Here is a 16,748-nt window from a genome sequence, read left to right on the forward strand (position 1 = left end):
TTGCAAAGAAAACGGAGGTGTCCAAAAAACTTGCATATCAAACTTTTAATGATACTAAATACATAAGCCTATTTGTTGGTTGCCAGACATGCCTAAATTACTGTCATATTTCAGTTTATTTGCCTAATAATGTATTGCATGACGAAACAAGGCATAATATAATATAATATAATATATAATAATTAAGCAATTGTAATTGGCCGAAGGTCTTTTTCCACCTGCTTCAAGATACTTCGCATCACGTGACTCATCAGGCGCTCATGCTGCACTACGTAACACAGCTCATACTGACTTTTTTTCTCATTTGCCGCATTCTCGTCTCATTCAGTAGGCGATGCTGTATTCAGCCTACACACACACACACACACACACACACACACACACACACAGCGGAGGGGCGATGGCTGTAAAGCTGTAAGACAAGGAGCAACATTCGCCCCTGAAGAAACGCGCTTTGGAGAGTGAACTTCAGCCAGAAGCGATAGTGCGATAGTAGACTTGTTTCCTCTTTACAATGAATGTAACAAACGTATACTAATGTTTTCATATGAAAATGGAGATTTACGTACAGACTTTACTTCAAGTTCTCTTATTTACATTATTTTGTGAGGACGGTTGCGCACAGGTGTTCAATCTCAGTCTCTCCATAGAGGAAGGTTTACCTGCAAAAACTATTGTCGGGGATATAAGAGCTGGACTGCCGGCGAAAAGCCAAAGTTCTGGATTCTTCATATCTGAGAGCAGAGACTCAGATGTGTTCAGAGACTTTGAGATCGATGGAGACACCGGGATCATCTCCACCGCCGTGGTGTTGGATCGAGAGCGCACAAATAAGTACGAGTTCGCGGCCGCCACTTTAACAGGAGAGGTCATTAAAGTAATCATCGAGGTGAAGGATGTGAATGATCATTCCCCTGCATTCCCTGTGAAAACAATACAGTTGAATGTGTCTGAATTGAACCCTCCAGGAACCTGTTTTGAGTTGGAAGGAGCTCAGGACCAGGATGAGGGTGATTATGGCATCCAGGGCTACAGAATTACAGACGGAGACATGAGGAAACTTTTTAAAGTCGAGATCCGCAATAGTGGAGGTGGTATGTTCAGTTTTGACCTTATTCTGCAAGCAAGATTAGACAGAGAAATTACAAGCTTCTACAGTTTCACAATTGATGCATTCGATGGTGGTTTGCCACCCAAAACCGGCCAGTTGCAAGTGCATATTACTGTACTTGATGAAAATGACAACCAGCCTGTGTTCAATCAAACAGAGTACCAGGCTGTTGTATTGGAAAACACCCCATTAATGACACCTGTCTGCCAGGTATTTGCGACAGACCCAGATCTTGGCAGCAATGGCTGGGTCACCTATAAGATCAACCGCCGTCAAAGTGATCCAAATGAGTTTTTCGCTATTGATAGCTCATCAGGTATCATTAGTGTCAATAAATTGTTGGACTATGAAAACCAGTCATTTTTTGAGCTCGTTTTGACAGCATGGGATTCTGGGATTCAGCCTGAGTCCTCCAGCACATTTGTAAGTATTAAAGTCCTGGATGTCAATGACAACCACCCAAATATTAGCATCCTTTTTCTTAATGAGCCTGGAGCACCTGAAGTATCCGAGGGGGCGAGACCTGGAGACTATGTTGCAAGGATTGCAGTCTCAGATCCAGATTTAGGAGATGTCAAGAAGATTGATGTGCACCTCCAAGGTGGGGATGGGATGTTCTCCCTCAAATCCACTGATGATTTTCTTTATGTTCTCTGTGTGGATGGCCCACTGGACCGAGAGGTAAAGGATGTGTATGAACTCACTGTGACATCCAGAGATTTCGGTTCTCCTCCTCTGAGCAGCAAATCAACATTTCAGGTTCAGGTCACAGATGTGAATGACAATCCACCTGTTTTTGACCAAAACATCTACGAGGAGAGCATTCCTGAGGATGTGCGTGAGGGAACAGCTCTCTTCCGAGTCAAGGCCACAGACAGAGATCTTGGAGGAAATTCTGGAATCATCTACTCTATTATGCAGCCAGAGCAGGGGCAGTTGTTGAATATAGATGCAACATCAGGTCTCATTACCACTGCTGCAGGCCTAGACCATGAGAGAGAGACAGAGCTGAGGTTCTTGGTGGTGGCTATCGATGGTGGTTCCCCCTCTCTGTCCTCTACAGCCACCGTGACCATCCATGTGGTAGATGTCAATGACAATAAACCTATATTCAAACAACAATTCTATAACGTTACTGTCAAAGAGCACACAGCTGTTGGGACATGCATCTTACAGGTAAAAAATTATTATTACTCTCCTTTTCATGAATTTGTTCCTCAACCAGTTTAAAAATAATATGCCACTATACTCTTGTCAAATTCATTCATGTTTTAATCTTGTAAGAAAAATTTCTTAGTCAAAAGTCAAAGCTTAAGTCAGTATTAAAGTTCACCCAAAAATGAAAATCCTGTCATAATTTACAAACCCTCGTGTTGTTCCAAACCTGCATGATTTTCTTTCTTCTGCAAACACAAAAGAAGATATTTTGAACAACGTTGGTAACCAAACAGTTTTGGTAACCATTGACTTGAAAATGAATCGGTGTAGAAACTATTTTCAGTCAGAAATTGCTAGTAAATTTCACAGTTAATTACAAAGTAATTGCAAGTAAAACACTGAATTAAACATGACATTTTAAAGTAGAAAAACTGAAATAGTATTGTTTTGTAAAATCTACTATAATAAACTTTGAATAATTTTTGACAACTTCGAAAATTAATTTTTCTTTTTACATTCTATAGACAAAAAAAGACAATTCTCAAAAAAATTCTCAATATGTTTCAAAGAAGATAGAAAGTCATACAGGTTTGGAAAGGCATGAGAGTGTCCAAATGATGACATAATTTAAAATTTTGGGTGAACTATCCTAGTTTTAAACAAAGAAGCAAAAATAAAAGATGCAGTGCAACATGGCCAAGACAGGTGTGAGGCATGTTTTGTTTTTGGCAAGCGCTAACTAACTAACTATCCAGCTATTGTGGATGAAGCCTGTGCACAACAAATAAATCATTGCAGGGATCACAAGGTCAGAAGAAACACTCAATTGCTATCACAACAACATACACACTCACTCTCAAAACAGAGACAGTACTAAGACTTTTTGTTGAGACAAAGACAGCTGTGTTGCAAAATAGCCACAACACACCGCTCACTGCTTTGCCTCCTTGTGTGTGAAACTGTCGCCTGGCACAAGTGTACTCTGCATGACAAATCAAACTGTATTGGGAGTTTCAATATTTTATTGAAAACACTTTAGATAGTTGCTTACTTTTTTCTAGTTGCTTATTAGCATGCATATTAATAGCATATTGGCTGTTTATTAGTACTTATAAAGCACATATTAATGCATGACCATATTTTAGAATCCTTTTCCCTAAGATCCATTAAATTGATCAAAAGTGACATTCAAAGACTTAAAATGTTACAAAAGTTGCAAAACTTTTTTTTTATTAGGATATTAGATTGATTTCTAAAGAGGCATGTGTTCCTGAGAACTGAAATATGGCTGCTAAAAATTCAGCTTTTGCCATCACAGGAATAAATTACTTTTTAAAATATATTAGAGTTATTTTAATTTATAGTAATATTACTTAGGCATAGAGGTAAAAAACAAAACCTTGGATGTTTTTGTTATATCAATTAACTTTATTAACTAAATCAAATCAATATTTGGTGTGACCACCCTTTGCCTTACAAACAGTACTACTAGGTACACTTGTGCAGTTTTTAAGAAAGTTCATCTTGGAGAGGTGGCAGCAGTTCTTCTGTGGATTTAGGCTTTAGTCTCAATTGTTTCTGTCTCTTCATATAATTCCAGACTGACTCTGTGATGTCGAGGGCTCTGGGTGCTGTGCCATCTGTTGTAGGACTCCTTGTCCATGAAAAATCTTGCCATATTTTTTTAGGGGATATATTTTTAGATTTCTCTCTTTTTGATAATAGCCGCAATCAGCTCTGCGTGCAAAGAGTGTTTCTGGAATTTATTATCTCAGACAGTTGCTTTAGACTTTGAACAGAGGTCTCAGTCTTCCACCCACTACTGGGCTCATAAATGTTATTATGATATCTTTTTTATGACAGAAAGGCTTAGATCATATGGTGCTTCTGAAGATATGACAGATGATAATAAGGATCAGTACCGCCGCTTAACATGTAGAACACCATAAAACATCAAATCTTACTCCAGTGACTCAGCAACAGAAAATATGATTTAGAAAAGCTAAGCAACATTTTCCACTCTGTGTAATTCATCTATTTAAAAAAAGACTTGTATTTGATTTGTTATTAATGAAATTCTGTCAATACACACTATTTAGTTCCCCAGAGAAAGGAAATTACTGTTTTTTTTACCAAATCGCAAAAACTTTACTTTGTTAGATGTTTTGATATTTGGTAAACTTTAGTGTAAAGCTTAAAGACTCCATGAAATAGCTTGACAACGGCATTTTTCGTTCTTTGACGTATTTCCTAATAATACAAGAAATTCAGACCCATCCCCTTTTTAACACAAAAAGGAATCTGATTAATAGAATACATATTATTTTTATAAAAATGTATGCATGAATGTCCACCTTAACCCCACACCAAAACATATAAGTTGTTTATATAAATAAATTAATTAGACAAATTAATTTAGACAAATGTTTTTGAAAAACAACAACAACAACACAGTACTGTACTGTATATATTTTAGATAATTTTGTGTCTTCAGGGGATATTTTAGATATCTTTCTTTTTGTCCATATAGCCACAATCAAAAATCAGAAAACTCAACCATTTAACGTTTTAGCAACTTGATACCAAATTCATACAATTTGATTAACAGTAAACATACTATTTCTATAAAAAGGTATGCATGTCAGTAGGGCATACACATTTGATATGTACAAATGAGATTCACCTAAATGTAAGATCGTTACGAATTGCCATTAGAGTGTTTCTCCAGCTGTTTTAAAAGATGTCTGTTCAATTCGTCTGAAGACCAATTCAATTCTCTAACAGATGCAGACAAACGCAGTCAGCCAATTATAGTACATCACTTCTCAGACATTCCAAGACCCGACAAATGCAGACGCAACATGTTCAGTCAGCTAAGACAAGCACTGACCAATGGCAACAGACGCTAACACACTGATCCGACAAAACCTGATGGAAAACAGGTTTGCCGTATGTCTGTTGGTATGTCTGCATCTGTTGGTGCAGTGTCTGTGAATTGTCTTAGGGTCATAAGAAAAACAAGGTTATTGTGTTTATACAGATGTTCATCACCTGAAAATTACTCAGAAAGTACTCACAAGTAAGTTTTCCACGCAAAAACGTTTAGTGGTCTAAAAGAGTAAATCTGGAAACGTTAATCTGAGACACCTTTTCCCGAGCCAACACCATAACAATGCTAATGAGATAATGCGGTCATTTCGGTGCTCCTAATACACAAATGATTGATTACAGGCTCCTAGTTTTGTAAGAATGGTGCAGTTCATGTATAAACTGTGCAGAATAGTTACAGATTTTATTGGCGTTAAATGTGCAATATGAGAAATCTTTTACCTCAAAAACGTATTGGTATGACCACAACATTACATGGGATTCTGAGTAATTCTCACACTGGAGGCCAAGGAAATTGTATCAGCTGCAAGTCTAGATACGATTTACTTTATTTATACATTTCCATCTGGTCCAGGTCACTGCCACAGATGCTGATGATGCTGAGTTTGGATCAGTGCAGTACTCCTTCTATGATGGCTTCAGCAGCAAGGATGACCACCCTTACTTTCACATCAGCTCTGTCACTGGGAAAATCTGTGTGTCTCAAGATATTGATCATGAAGCTGGCCTTGTGACCTTTGACCTGTCAATTAAAGCTGAAGATCAAGTGAGTTTTGTGGAAATTGTGGAAATTGACATTAAATGGAAAAATAAGCTAGTAATTATGTTTTCTTTCTGAATAGGATGGGCTCAGTTCGCAGACATTTGTTCACATCAATGTGGAGGATGTGAATGATAATGCTCCTGTTTTTAGTCCTGAGAAATACGTCACGAGTGTGAGTATCCATGCCCAACCTGGCACTGAGCTACTCAGCATTTTTGCTTCTGACCGGGATTCTGGGAACAATGGAAAAATCACCTATGAGCTTCTGCCTGGAGATTCTGCCTCTTTATTCACTGTGGACCAGTCAACAGGTAACATGCTGGGACTGAAATCTGTTTTGCCAAAACACATGTTCATTTCAGAGAATCTTTTATTTACTATTTAAATAGAAAGACTTTAAATAATATAAATAGAACGCCTTAAATAGAAAGACTTAAAAAGAAGGAAACTGTTCTGCTGTCATACTGTCACTGTAGTCCATAGGACAGCATAGATAACTCATATATTTTGTTTAGACAACATAGTGCGCATGCTTTTCTTGACGGTCAGGCTGAGAGTCTTCTGTAATAGATACAGTAATTGCTGTTGTCACATCTCAGTAGGAGGCCTGTGGATTTACACAGCACCTTTCTAAATCCTGACTAAACTTGAGTGCAGATTGTGTGAAGTGGACTGTCATGCAGTGCTGAGTGTCTACAGAAATCTGTGATTATGCTTTATATCATGTACTCAGTTATCTTATTACAAAATGTTGCAATTGTTGCTAATTTAACCACATACAGTGAAAATTTCCAGTTACTGAGTACATTCATAAAATTAAATTTTGGCAAAATGTTTAATTTTTAATCTGGAACCAATATAGTACCAATATGCCATGATATTTTGAGCAATTCTATAATTTTCAATTATAGTTCATTGAAAATGACAGATATATAAACATTTACTTTTCCCTAATTTATTTTAAGTAACGGTCTATAACACAGTATATAGATGTCAAATATCAAAATCACATTAGTAGTTTAGGAAATACAGATAACTGTTATTATTAAAATGATTTGTATGGTACATGTTACTGTCAGTGTCCTTTACTGTTCGCACACATAGAGCTCCTGCTGAGCTGTGTTGTTTGGTGTGACGCATTACAGTAATCAGATTACTCTGTAATGAAGTTGGAGGGCTGTGATTTATTTTTCCATAATCCCATTACAATCACTGTTCTGCCGTTAATTGTTACATATCTCTCTCTCTCTCTCTCTCTCTCTCTCTCTCTCTCTCTCTCTCTCTCTTTAATGCAGCAGTGGCAAAGATGAACAAGCATATGCTTTACTGTATGCCCTAAGTGTGTTTACTCTTAAGTAGTGCTCAGAAGCCTAAGTAAATATTCCTCCTTTTACATTGAAACATGAATGTGTAAAACATGAGAATCTTATATAAAACTCATTCACTGCAATTAATTTGCAGAATCAATTTATTTGCAGAATATGACAGCTGGTCAAAATAACAAAAAAGATGCAGTGTTTTCAGACCTCAAATAATGCAAAGAAAACAAAACAAGTTACTAATGCTAATTAGTACTAACACAATACTAATGTTTTAACTTTGGAAGAGTTCAGAAATCAATATTTGGTGGAATAACCATGATTCTCATGGCTTTCTTGTGTATTGGCATGCTCTCCTCCAGTTTTTCACATTGCTGTTGGGTGGCTTTATGTCACTTCTGGTGCAAAAATTCAAGCAGCTCAGCCTTGTTTGATGGCTTGTGACCATCCATCTTCCACTTGATCACATTTCCAGAGGTTTTCAATGGGGTTCAGGTTTTGAGATTGGGCTGGCCATGACAGGGTCTTGCTCTGGTGGTCCTCCATGCACACCTTGATTGACCTGGCTGTGTGGCATGGAGCATTGTTCTGTTGGAAAAACCACTCCTCAGATTTGGGGAACATTGTCAACAGAAGGAAGCAAGTTTCTTTTCTTCCAGGACAACCTTGTTCGCAGCTTGATTCCTTCACGATAGAAAAAAAAAAGAATCAGGTCCTTCTCGAAGATGAATGTGTCAGATTCCAGCCTTGCTGAAGCACCCCCAGCCAGATCATCACCTATCCTCCACCAAATTTCACAGTGGGTGGCTTGTAGGCCTGTCCAGGTCTCTGTCTAACCATTAGATGACCAGGTGTTGGGCAGAGCTTAAAATTGGACTCATCAGAGAATAAATTCAACTGCATTTATTTCCAGCCAATTTCTTAATGTTTTCTTTGTAAATTTCTTCATAAATATTTGTATTAACATAAAAAGTTAAACTGAGACATAAACTGAACAAGTTTAACAGGCATTTGGTAAACAGGAATGGAATAATGAGTCCCTGAAAAAAGAGACTGCTTTAAGTGCTACAGTGCATCTTATTCTCATGGACTGCAGCAGATTTGAGAGATGTTCCTCCACTCTTCCACCAAGGCATTTGCGAGTTCTTGAACACATCTATAGGGAGATACATGGTTACACATGGTTTGTCACTGCAAGGATGATCAGCTCTGTCTCCTGTCTCGCTGTAGCACTGTCTTAGGGGTCTTACAGTATGGCATTGCAAGTTTATTGCTCTGGCCACATCTGCCATCCTCATCCCTAATTATTTATTAGAAATAAATAATTTGAAAATGAATCCATTTGAAAAAAAGTGAACTTAAAAGTGAAAAAATAAATCTTAAGAATAAACAGATTTGTATTTCAAATAGCAACTTCTTAAAGGGGACCTATTATGCCCCTTTTTACAAGATGTAAAATAAGTCTCTGATGTCCCCAGAGTGTGTATGTGAAGTTTTAGCTCAAAATACCCCACAGATAATTTTTTATAGCTTGTTAAATTTGCCACTTTTAGGGTATGAGCCAAAACGCTCCGTTTTTGTGTGTGTCCCTTTAAATGCAAATGAGCTGGTGCTCCCGGCCCTTTTCAGAAGAGTGCGGAGCTCCAAGAGCACAAGCTTCAGCAATACCGGTGTTAGCCTTTGCAAATAAACATTTCACTATTAGTACAAGCCTGTTATCTTTACAGAAAACGTACTCGGTTTAAAAGTCATCTGATTGTACTGTGCATAATAAATTATTGTTTATGAATTACACAGACGAGGAGCACGGCGTGATAAAAATAATGACAGCTGGTCTCATTTTGCCTTAGCGTGCTATCCCAAACTTTATAAGTCCCACATATAATTATGAGCTCGACAAATTCAAGCGGTCGACTTCACATTGCTTTCATATGCAATTTTTAACTACCACATTCCTGTATATACTATCATTCTGGTAGCATGTGAAGGCAGCATCAGTGAAAACAGGCATAGCTTTAGCAACATTAGCCTTACAGAGGCCAAAAAGCACGTTCAGAAAGGCAATTTGGAAAACAAACGTGTGATACTTACTTTGTCTGGAGTTGACGTTCGTGCACGAAGCGTTGGTATTGATCCCTAAACATATAGGGGACTTTACCGATTTTTTCCGGGATATTTCCTTCGAAAATGAAATTTAACCACAGTGCCCTCAGCAACTCAGATGGAGGGAGTCTATGGAGACTCCTATGTTCGTTGGTGCATCCCAAAACACAGCACTTGTTATGCCTCTTTAGCGCTGACGTTGTATATCTCCTGTAGTTAACGTTACAGCAAGAAAACAGTAATGGTGGACCGCTGCTTCTCACTCAGGCCTGTGTATGCTAATAGGGCAGAGATCGTCACAAATGCGCGGGACTTTTTCCCTATGGTGACGTATACATAGGGAGAAATCTGGATCTGCTCGTTTGGAGAGACCGATTATAATTTATTGGGATTATAAAAAATGAGTGGGTTGATTTGTACCATTATAGGCTGGTTGTTTTCGCACACTGCGGCAACTCAACTGTGTTCAAACACCTTATAAAAGTGATTTTTGCATAATAAGTCCCCTTTAAATACGCAGTGCACAGTGAATATGACAAAGCAGCAAACACAATATAGCATAGACCTCTTTGAAACATCTCTTCGGATTCACAATTTTGCAACGTTTGTGACATGTTTATTAGATATTAAAAGCATTATAGCATCTTAATTAATAGACAGAACTTTTCAACAGTAAACTAATAAAGATGGAGAATGGGTGCTTATGAAACTTATAAACTTATAAGACTGAAACAACTTTTATTTTTGACTTTTATTATGACTTATTTTGACTCAGATGCACAGTTCTCAGTGCTGTCAAAATAAAAGTTGCCAAATATCGCCTCATGTCAGCTTTGACTAAATATCAGTGGAACACTAATTTTATTTTATTTTATTTCTTGTTTATTGGCATGCAGGTGCTAGGAAACTCTAAAACAAACAACCAAATAAAATACACACATATTAATCTCTTTTGTTTGCATGCCAGTGATTACCCTTCTGTGTACCAGTGGGGGCACGCATGTCTAAGGTTAACCACTCCTGGTTTAAATCAACAGATGCTAAGGATTTTAAGTTAGATCAAGGTGACAGAATCTAGCAGGCCCCCCACCATCTGTCAAAAGTGGAGCTAGCCACCATGTCACCATCAGTGATGGGATGTTTTTCTCCTGTTAACCAGTGTTTAGGTTTGTTCTTGAAAGATTTGGAAAGAGACTGAGATTGTATAATCTCATATAATCTGAGAGTGTATAAGTAAAAAAAAAACTACATTATGGCCTTGTGCTTACCAAGTTTCTGAGTTATCTAGCAGTTAAAGAATTAGCTTTTATTACACATTAAAATCAAGATAGTCTTATTAGGGTTATTAATTTCAGTACCCTTAAATTTCAGTCTGTAATCTACTTAAAGTTAAACCTTCTTTTTTAATTGATCAAACATCTACGCTGCAATAATAGCTAAAACCTTGTGCAAGTGTCCTCTATGATGTTAATGTAGGTTTTGTGTGTTCCTCAGGTTCCCTTTTCCTGAACGCTTCACTTTCCCAGCTGCGCAGCAGCAGTGTGAAGCTGTCTGTCTCTGCTCAGGACGGAGGAGGCATGTCTGCTGTTTATCCTGCTAACATCACCGTGAACATCTTGCAGAGCGACCAGCCTCCTGCCCTCTTCCAAAAAGCCCACTACACCTTTTCTATCTCTGAGGATGTCCCCGTGGGCTCCTCTGTTGGTTTGGTTCAGGCTGTTACCCCTGCCAGTGAGTTTTCATTGCTTTTTCTAAGAAATGTTATGACTGCCACACTTTGCCCTATTTGAGACTGGACAGTGTGACACTATGTTAATTTAGTTGAAGAAGAAACCTGTTTGTTAACACTTTACAATAAGGTTGTTTTTGTTAACATTAGTTAATGGATTAGTTAACAGTAACTAACAATGAACAACACTTTTATACAGTATTATATCTTTGTTGATGTTACCTTGTACATACATACTAATGTATCTCCTAGCGTTATTAAGTGTATTAGTTGACATGAACTTATTATGAACAGCACATGTATACAGATTACAATAAGATCCAGTAATACCCCTAATAAATGTTTTTTTTTCCTGCTAAATAACATTAGTCGAGACTAGAGAGCCTACAAACATTTGTAACACATCATGTGAAATAGGTCACGCCATTCAAGATGTAGATGAGTTTGTTTCTTTATTGGAACAGAGTAATGTAGCATTACATCACTTGCTCACCAATGGATCCTCTGCAGTGAATGGGTACAGTTAGAGTGAGAGTTCAAACAGCTGATAAAAACATCACACTAATCCACAAGTAATCCACACAACTCCAGTCCATCAGTTAACGTCTTGTGAGGTGAAAAACAGCATTTCTTACTTCCAATCTTTTTCTTTATTTTTAACATAGAACAATAGAACAGAAAAAAAGAGAATATGGAAAAAGATAAGAAAGCCTATATACCAGTAAGACCTTTTTTTTTTTTTTAAAGGGACAATGTACATTCAGTACAATTCTTCAGCAGCAGTGTTCTCCACAAAGGTTAGAAAAGGTTGCCAAGTAGTAAAGAATCTCTTATTTAATCCTTTCATAGAGCATCAGAGCTTTTTCAACTGTATGTTATACACAACATCTTTAATCCAGTGTCTATATGTTGGAGGTGAAGAGTCTTTCTATTTATACAAAATAAACCTCCTGGCTAGAAGTGAACAAAAAGCAATAACAGACTGGGATATGCTTAGATCATAGTCTTGAGTAACAACTACAAATATTGCTGTCAGCACGGCCGGAACAATGGTTTTACCGAACATTTTAGAAAAGGTCTCAAAAACTGAACTCCAGTATTCTAGCAATTTCGGACATGACCAAAACATATGATGTAGAGTGGCAGGAGCTTGTTTACATCTGTCACTTGTAGGGTCCACATCACTTTTAATATTTAAAAAAGATTTAGCCAGTCTGTCCTTAGACCAATGAAGACGAAGTAGAATTTTAAACTGAACAATCGTATGTCTAAGACTAATAGAAGAAGAATGAATTCTCCATATTGCTTCCTGCCAAGCCTCATCTGATATTTGGTCCTCCATTTCTTTTTCCCATTTTTTGTTTTAAAGTTTATAAGATTATGTAAAATAAGTAGTCCATAAACTTTGCTAATGGACTGTTTTACTCCACACCTATGCTCGAGAATCGAATTGATGAGAGATCGATGAGGACAACAGGGGAAACAGTTTGATTTCGATGATACATAGCTTCTAAGCTGTGAATACCTATAAAACTGTGTGTTAGGAATAGCAAATCTCTGGATTAATTGTTCGAAGGAGGCAAATGTGTCATCCAAATCCAAATCATGCAATGACGTAATACCATTTGAAAAACAGCATTTTTAAATAAATTTATCATTAGGACGTTTTTGACTTTAAAACCTTGCTTCTGGCTGAAATACAAGTCTTCTAATTCATATAAATTGCTTTCTCCAGAGAAAAGTCATTTCATCTGAATCAGGAGCGAAATATGCACAGATCAAGCCCCATTTCACAAGTGAAGGCAGTCTAAAACGGTACTAAACAAACAAATCAGTGGATTTTGATGTGAGATGACAACAGGGGGATGGACTTTGTCACTGGAGGATGTGTTATAATAGATTATGGACTGGTATTTTGGCCAGAGGCAACTGTTTATATTTAAAAAGCCTTGATGATTTTTTTTTTCTTACAAACACTCAGCTTTTTACTTAACAAGACATTAATTGATGGACTGAGTCAATAGGCTCATTCACTGCAGAGGATCCATTGGCAAGCAAGTATTGTAATGCTAAATTTCTCCAAATCTGTTCTGATGTGAAACAAACTCATCTACATGATGGCCTGAGGGTGAGTACATTTTCTTTTTAAATGATTCCTTTAATGGTTTAAAGTGTTTTTTTTTTCACATTAGTTCACATAAAAGGGTGATGGATGTTTCACACAAAAATGAAAAATTTGCCATAATTTACTCACCCTTATCCTGTTCCAAACCTATATATTTCTTTCATCTGTTGAACACAAAAGCAGATATTTTGAAGAATGTTAGTAATTAAACAATTGTTGGGTAGCCATTGACTTCTTTTTTTTTTTTTTTTTGGATACTATGGAAGTCAATGGTTATTAAAAAATGTGCAATATCATCAGAAGAAAGAAACTCATACAGGTTTGGAACAGGGTGAGTAAATGATGAGCATTCAGATTTTTGGTTGAACTATCCCTTTAACTAATGAATTAACGAATGTTAAAAATGTAAGCTATTAATGTTGAGAAATTCATTAGCAGATATATACTAGTTAACATTAACAAAGGACAACTAAAGCTGTAAACATATCTTGTTTATTATTTTCTGTTAACTAATGCATTAACTAAAATGTAGTGTAATATAATGTAAAACTATTAGGGCCAGATTTACTAACAGCTTGTGCCAGCGCAAACTGTCTTTTGGCGTTAAAATAGTACTGTCAGGATTTACTAAAGACGCGCAGTGAAGAATTAGCGCTGAAAAGGTGTGGACACAGTTATTTTTGTGCCCGATAATGTTTTCTACATTTTACTAATGTTTGCACCCGTCAAATTACTGGTATTTGCGCCATTATTTAACGCCCAAAAAAGCATGTCTTAAAACAGGCAGTAATTTGCGCTGCTCTTGGTAGATTTCACTGGTCATTATGGAAATGATCTGGCTGCGTCTGTATTCTTTAATGTGCGCATTGTCAGTAAATCACCCGCAGAATTTTCCCCTCCCATCGGCGCTTTTATGGAATTGCGCTTTAACGATAATTTGCCGTTTAGTAAATCTGACCCTTAATGTTGGGAAATGTGTTAGTATTTGTAGCTACAAGTTAACATTATCAAAGAGTAACTAATGCTGTATACAGATATTGTTCATTGTTAGTTAATGGTAATGAATTAATGAACTAATGTTAACAAATACAATCTTATTGTAAAGTTTTGTACAGGTAGAGAAAATAGACATAATATTGAATCATGTTTAATTTACTTCAAGAAATAGATGTAGATCATTTAAAAAAATATTTATTATTTATTGAAAATATGTTCATTATTTTTTCCAGTATCAATAATAAATTAAATATGAAATTAAATGGGAAGTCCTGCAACACCAGATCAATTACAGTCCGAGGTGTCACCCTTTTTTTTCTTTTACATCTTGCTTTTCCACTAGTAACCTACTATTTCCAGTCATTGCTACCCCAGTGACTAATCCAGTTTGCGGGTCAGGGATGAGCTGATCAGAGGGTTAAATATCAGTCTAGTTGGCAGAGTTGTTAGGATAGATAATGAGATTTGCTGTGGTCTGTTTCTCCTAGTCTACAATCAGTTGTTTTTAGTGAACAGTATTTTATGCCCATTAAGTTATTAGGGTTAATCACACATTCTTAACAAACTCAGTGATTCACATTTACTTTGTTTGAGGTCATTTTAGATTTTGATTTTATAATAGTATGCTGTTATCAAAGTACATATAGTATATGTGCTTTTGTGGAAATGCCTAATAGGTTACATAAAAGGCTGGTAACTGTTAGATTATGATTTGGTTTTGCAGTAAAAATGTACTGGTTTGAATCATAAAATTAAGCGTAATATATATATATATTGAATTACTCGATTAAAGCATTCCATTTTTGATTTATTTAAGTGATTTGCATTGGTTTTTGGCTTATACACATGCATACATGCACACACAAATGTTTAGAGTGCACTTCAACAGTAGACAGTCAGTTGAGGTTAACGTTTAGATTAGCTGATTAACCCTCTCTTCAAGTCAAATGAAGGTTCAGAAATTCTGAGTTGGAGAGGGGGGCAGATCCCTTAATCTCTGGGGGCTTTGGTTTTCTCCAGCCGTTTCAAAGTCTCAACTATCAAACAATAGGATAATGGCAATACCACTTTTAGTACATATGTTAGGGTTAAGTGTGTCATTAAGTTCTAAATTTATAAGCATACAGTCTGTGTGACACTGACAAAGATTTATGTTACAGTTAATAGGTGATGTATTAAAAAACATTCAGCCATTTTCTTTAACATACCCTATTAATAAGATTATTTCATACTGGACCTGCAAATAAAATTCCTTTAAATAAAACTGTAAAGCAATAGTTCACCTGTAGAATAAAAAATATTTATTTTATTTTTCAAATATGCAAACTATTATTTTTTCATGAAACTCTAATATAAGGGAGAATTAATGGAGAATTGTTTAAAATTATTATTCAGAAACTCTCATTTTGTGTTGCATGGAAAAATAAAAGAGTATGGGTTTGGAACAACATGAGATTGAGTAAGCAATTACATAATTTTCATTTTTGGCTAAACTATGCCTTTAAAGGTAAAAGTACACTGAACAAAATGGGTAACACTTTAATATAGAGACCAAATCTCACTATTAACTAGTTGCTTATTAGCATTCCTATTATTAACATGTTGGCTGTTGATTAGTACTTATAAAGCATTTATTCTACATGACCATATTCTACATCCCTAATCCTACCCAATACCTAAACTTAACGACTACCTGGCTACCTATTAATAAGCAGCAAATTAGAAGTTTATTAAGGCAAAAGACGTAGTTAATGGTTTGAGAATTAAAATAACATGTGACCAAAAGTTTCACTCAGAAATTGCTAGTAAATTTAAAAAATAATTACAAACAAATGACAAGTAACACATTGAATAAAACGTAAAATATTGAAGAAGTAAGACTGAAATCGTGTTTACTTATAAAACATACTACATTATTTTTTGTTTTATAAAAAAAAAACGTACTCGGTTACTAACGTAACCTCGGTTCCCTGAGATACAGGAACGAGTACTGCGTCTGCTAGACGCATATGGGGAAAAAGCCTTTTTCTCCTGAACTGAAGCCTTTTTCATTCACGCAGTGAAACTGCACGGCTAGTGGTTCGTGCAGTGTATTAAAAAACGTACGACCCAATGGTTAGACAGCGGAGCTGCACGAGCCTATGGCGACGAAGCCCGCCAAAGCCCGCCAGAATGGGCGGGGCATCTGGCTATATAAGCGGGCGTTCGCCACAGGATTCTCAGGTTACTTCAATCGTTCCAGAGTACTCCTGTAACTTAGACACCCAGGGGTCGAGAGCTAACAGGTGAAACAATGCCAGAGAACTTGAGCATGATACGGCCAAGGGCTCTCTGCCAGATCTGTTTATGCAGCACATGTCACTTTAAGCGGAAAAGAAACCTGACCTGCAAGGCCGGGACTTCCAGGTTATAAAACCTTGCGAATGTGGACGGCGAGGCCCAGCCGGCCGCCTCACAAATATCCGCAATGGACGCACCACTGGACCATGTCCAAGATGAGGCGATGCCTCTAGTCGAGTGGGCCCGTACTCCAATGGGGCATTGGAGGCCCAAGG

The 16,748-nt window shown here is 36.8% G+C and overlaps 1 protein-coding gene across 1 annotated transcript in view; it reads left to right on the plus strand.

The window, feature by feature from the left end:
• Positions 1-338: 338 nt before the first annotated feature.
• Positions 339-16,748, plus strand: part of dchs2 (dachsous cadherin-related 2) — a 42,565-nt gene continuing 26,155 nt past the window's right edge. Inside the window, exons 1-4 of the mRNA XM_016495411.1 lie at positions 339-2,287; positions 5,733-5,924; positions 6,001-6,232; positions 10,838-11,074. Coding sequence (XP_016350897.1) covers positions 548-2,287; positions 5,733-5,924; positions 6,001-6,232; positions 10,838-11,074 — 2,401 coding nt within the window. The 5' untranslated portion in view covers positions 339-547. The remainder of the gene's footprint in view (positions 2,288-5,732; positions 5,925-6,000; positions 6,233-10,837; positions 11,075-16,748) is intronic.

Source organism: Sinocyclocheilus anshuiensis, unplaced genomic scaffold (assembly GCF_001515605.1).
Source record: "Sinocyclocheilus anshuiensis isolate Anshui unplaced genomic scaffold, SAMN03320099.WGS_v1.1 scaffold517, whole genome shotgun sequence".
Lineage (NCBI taxonomy): Eukaryota > Metazoa > Chordata > Actinopteri > Cypriniformes > Cyprinidae > Sinocyclocheilus > Sinocyclocheilus anshuiensis.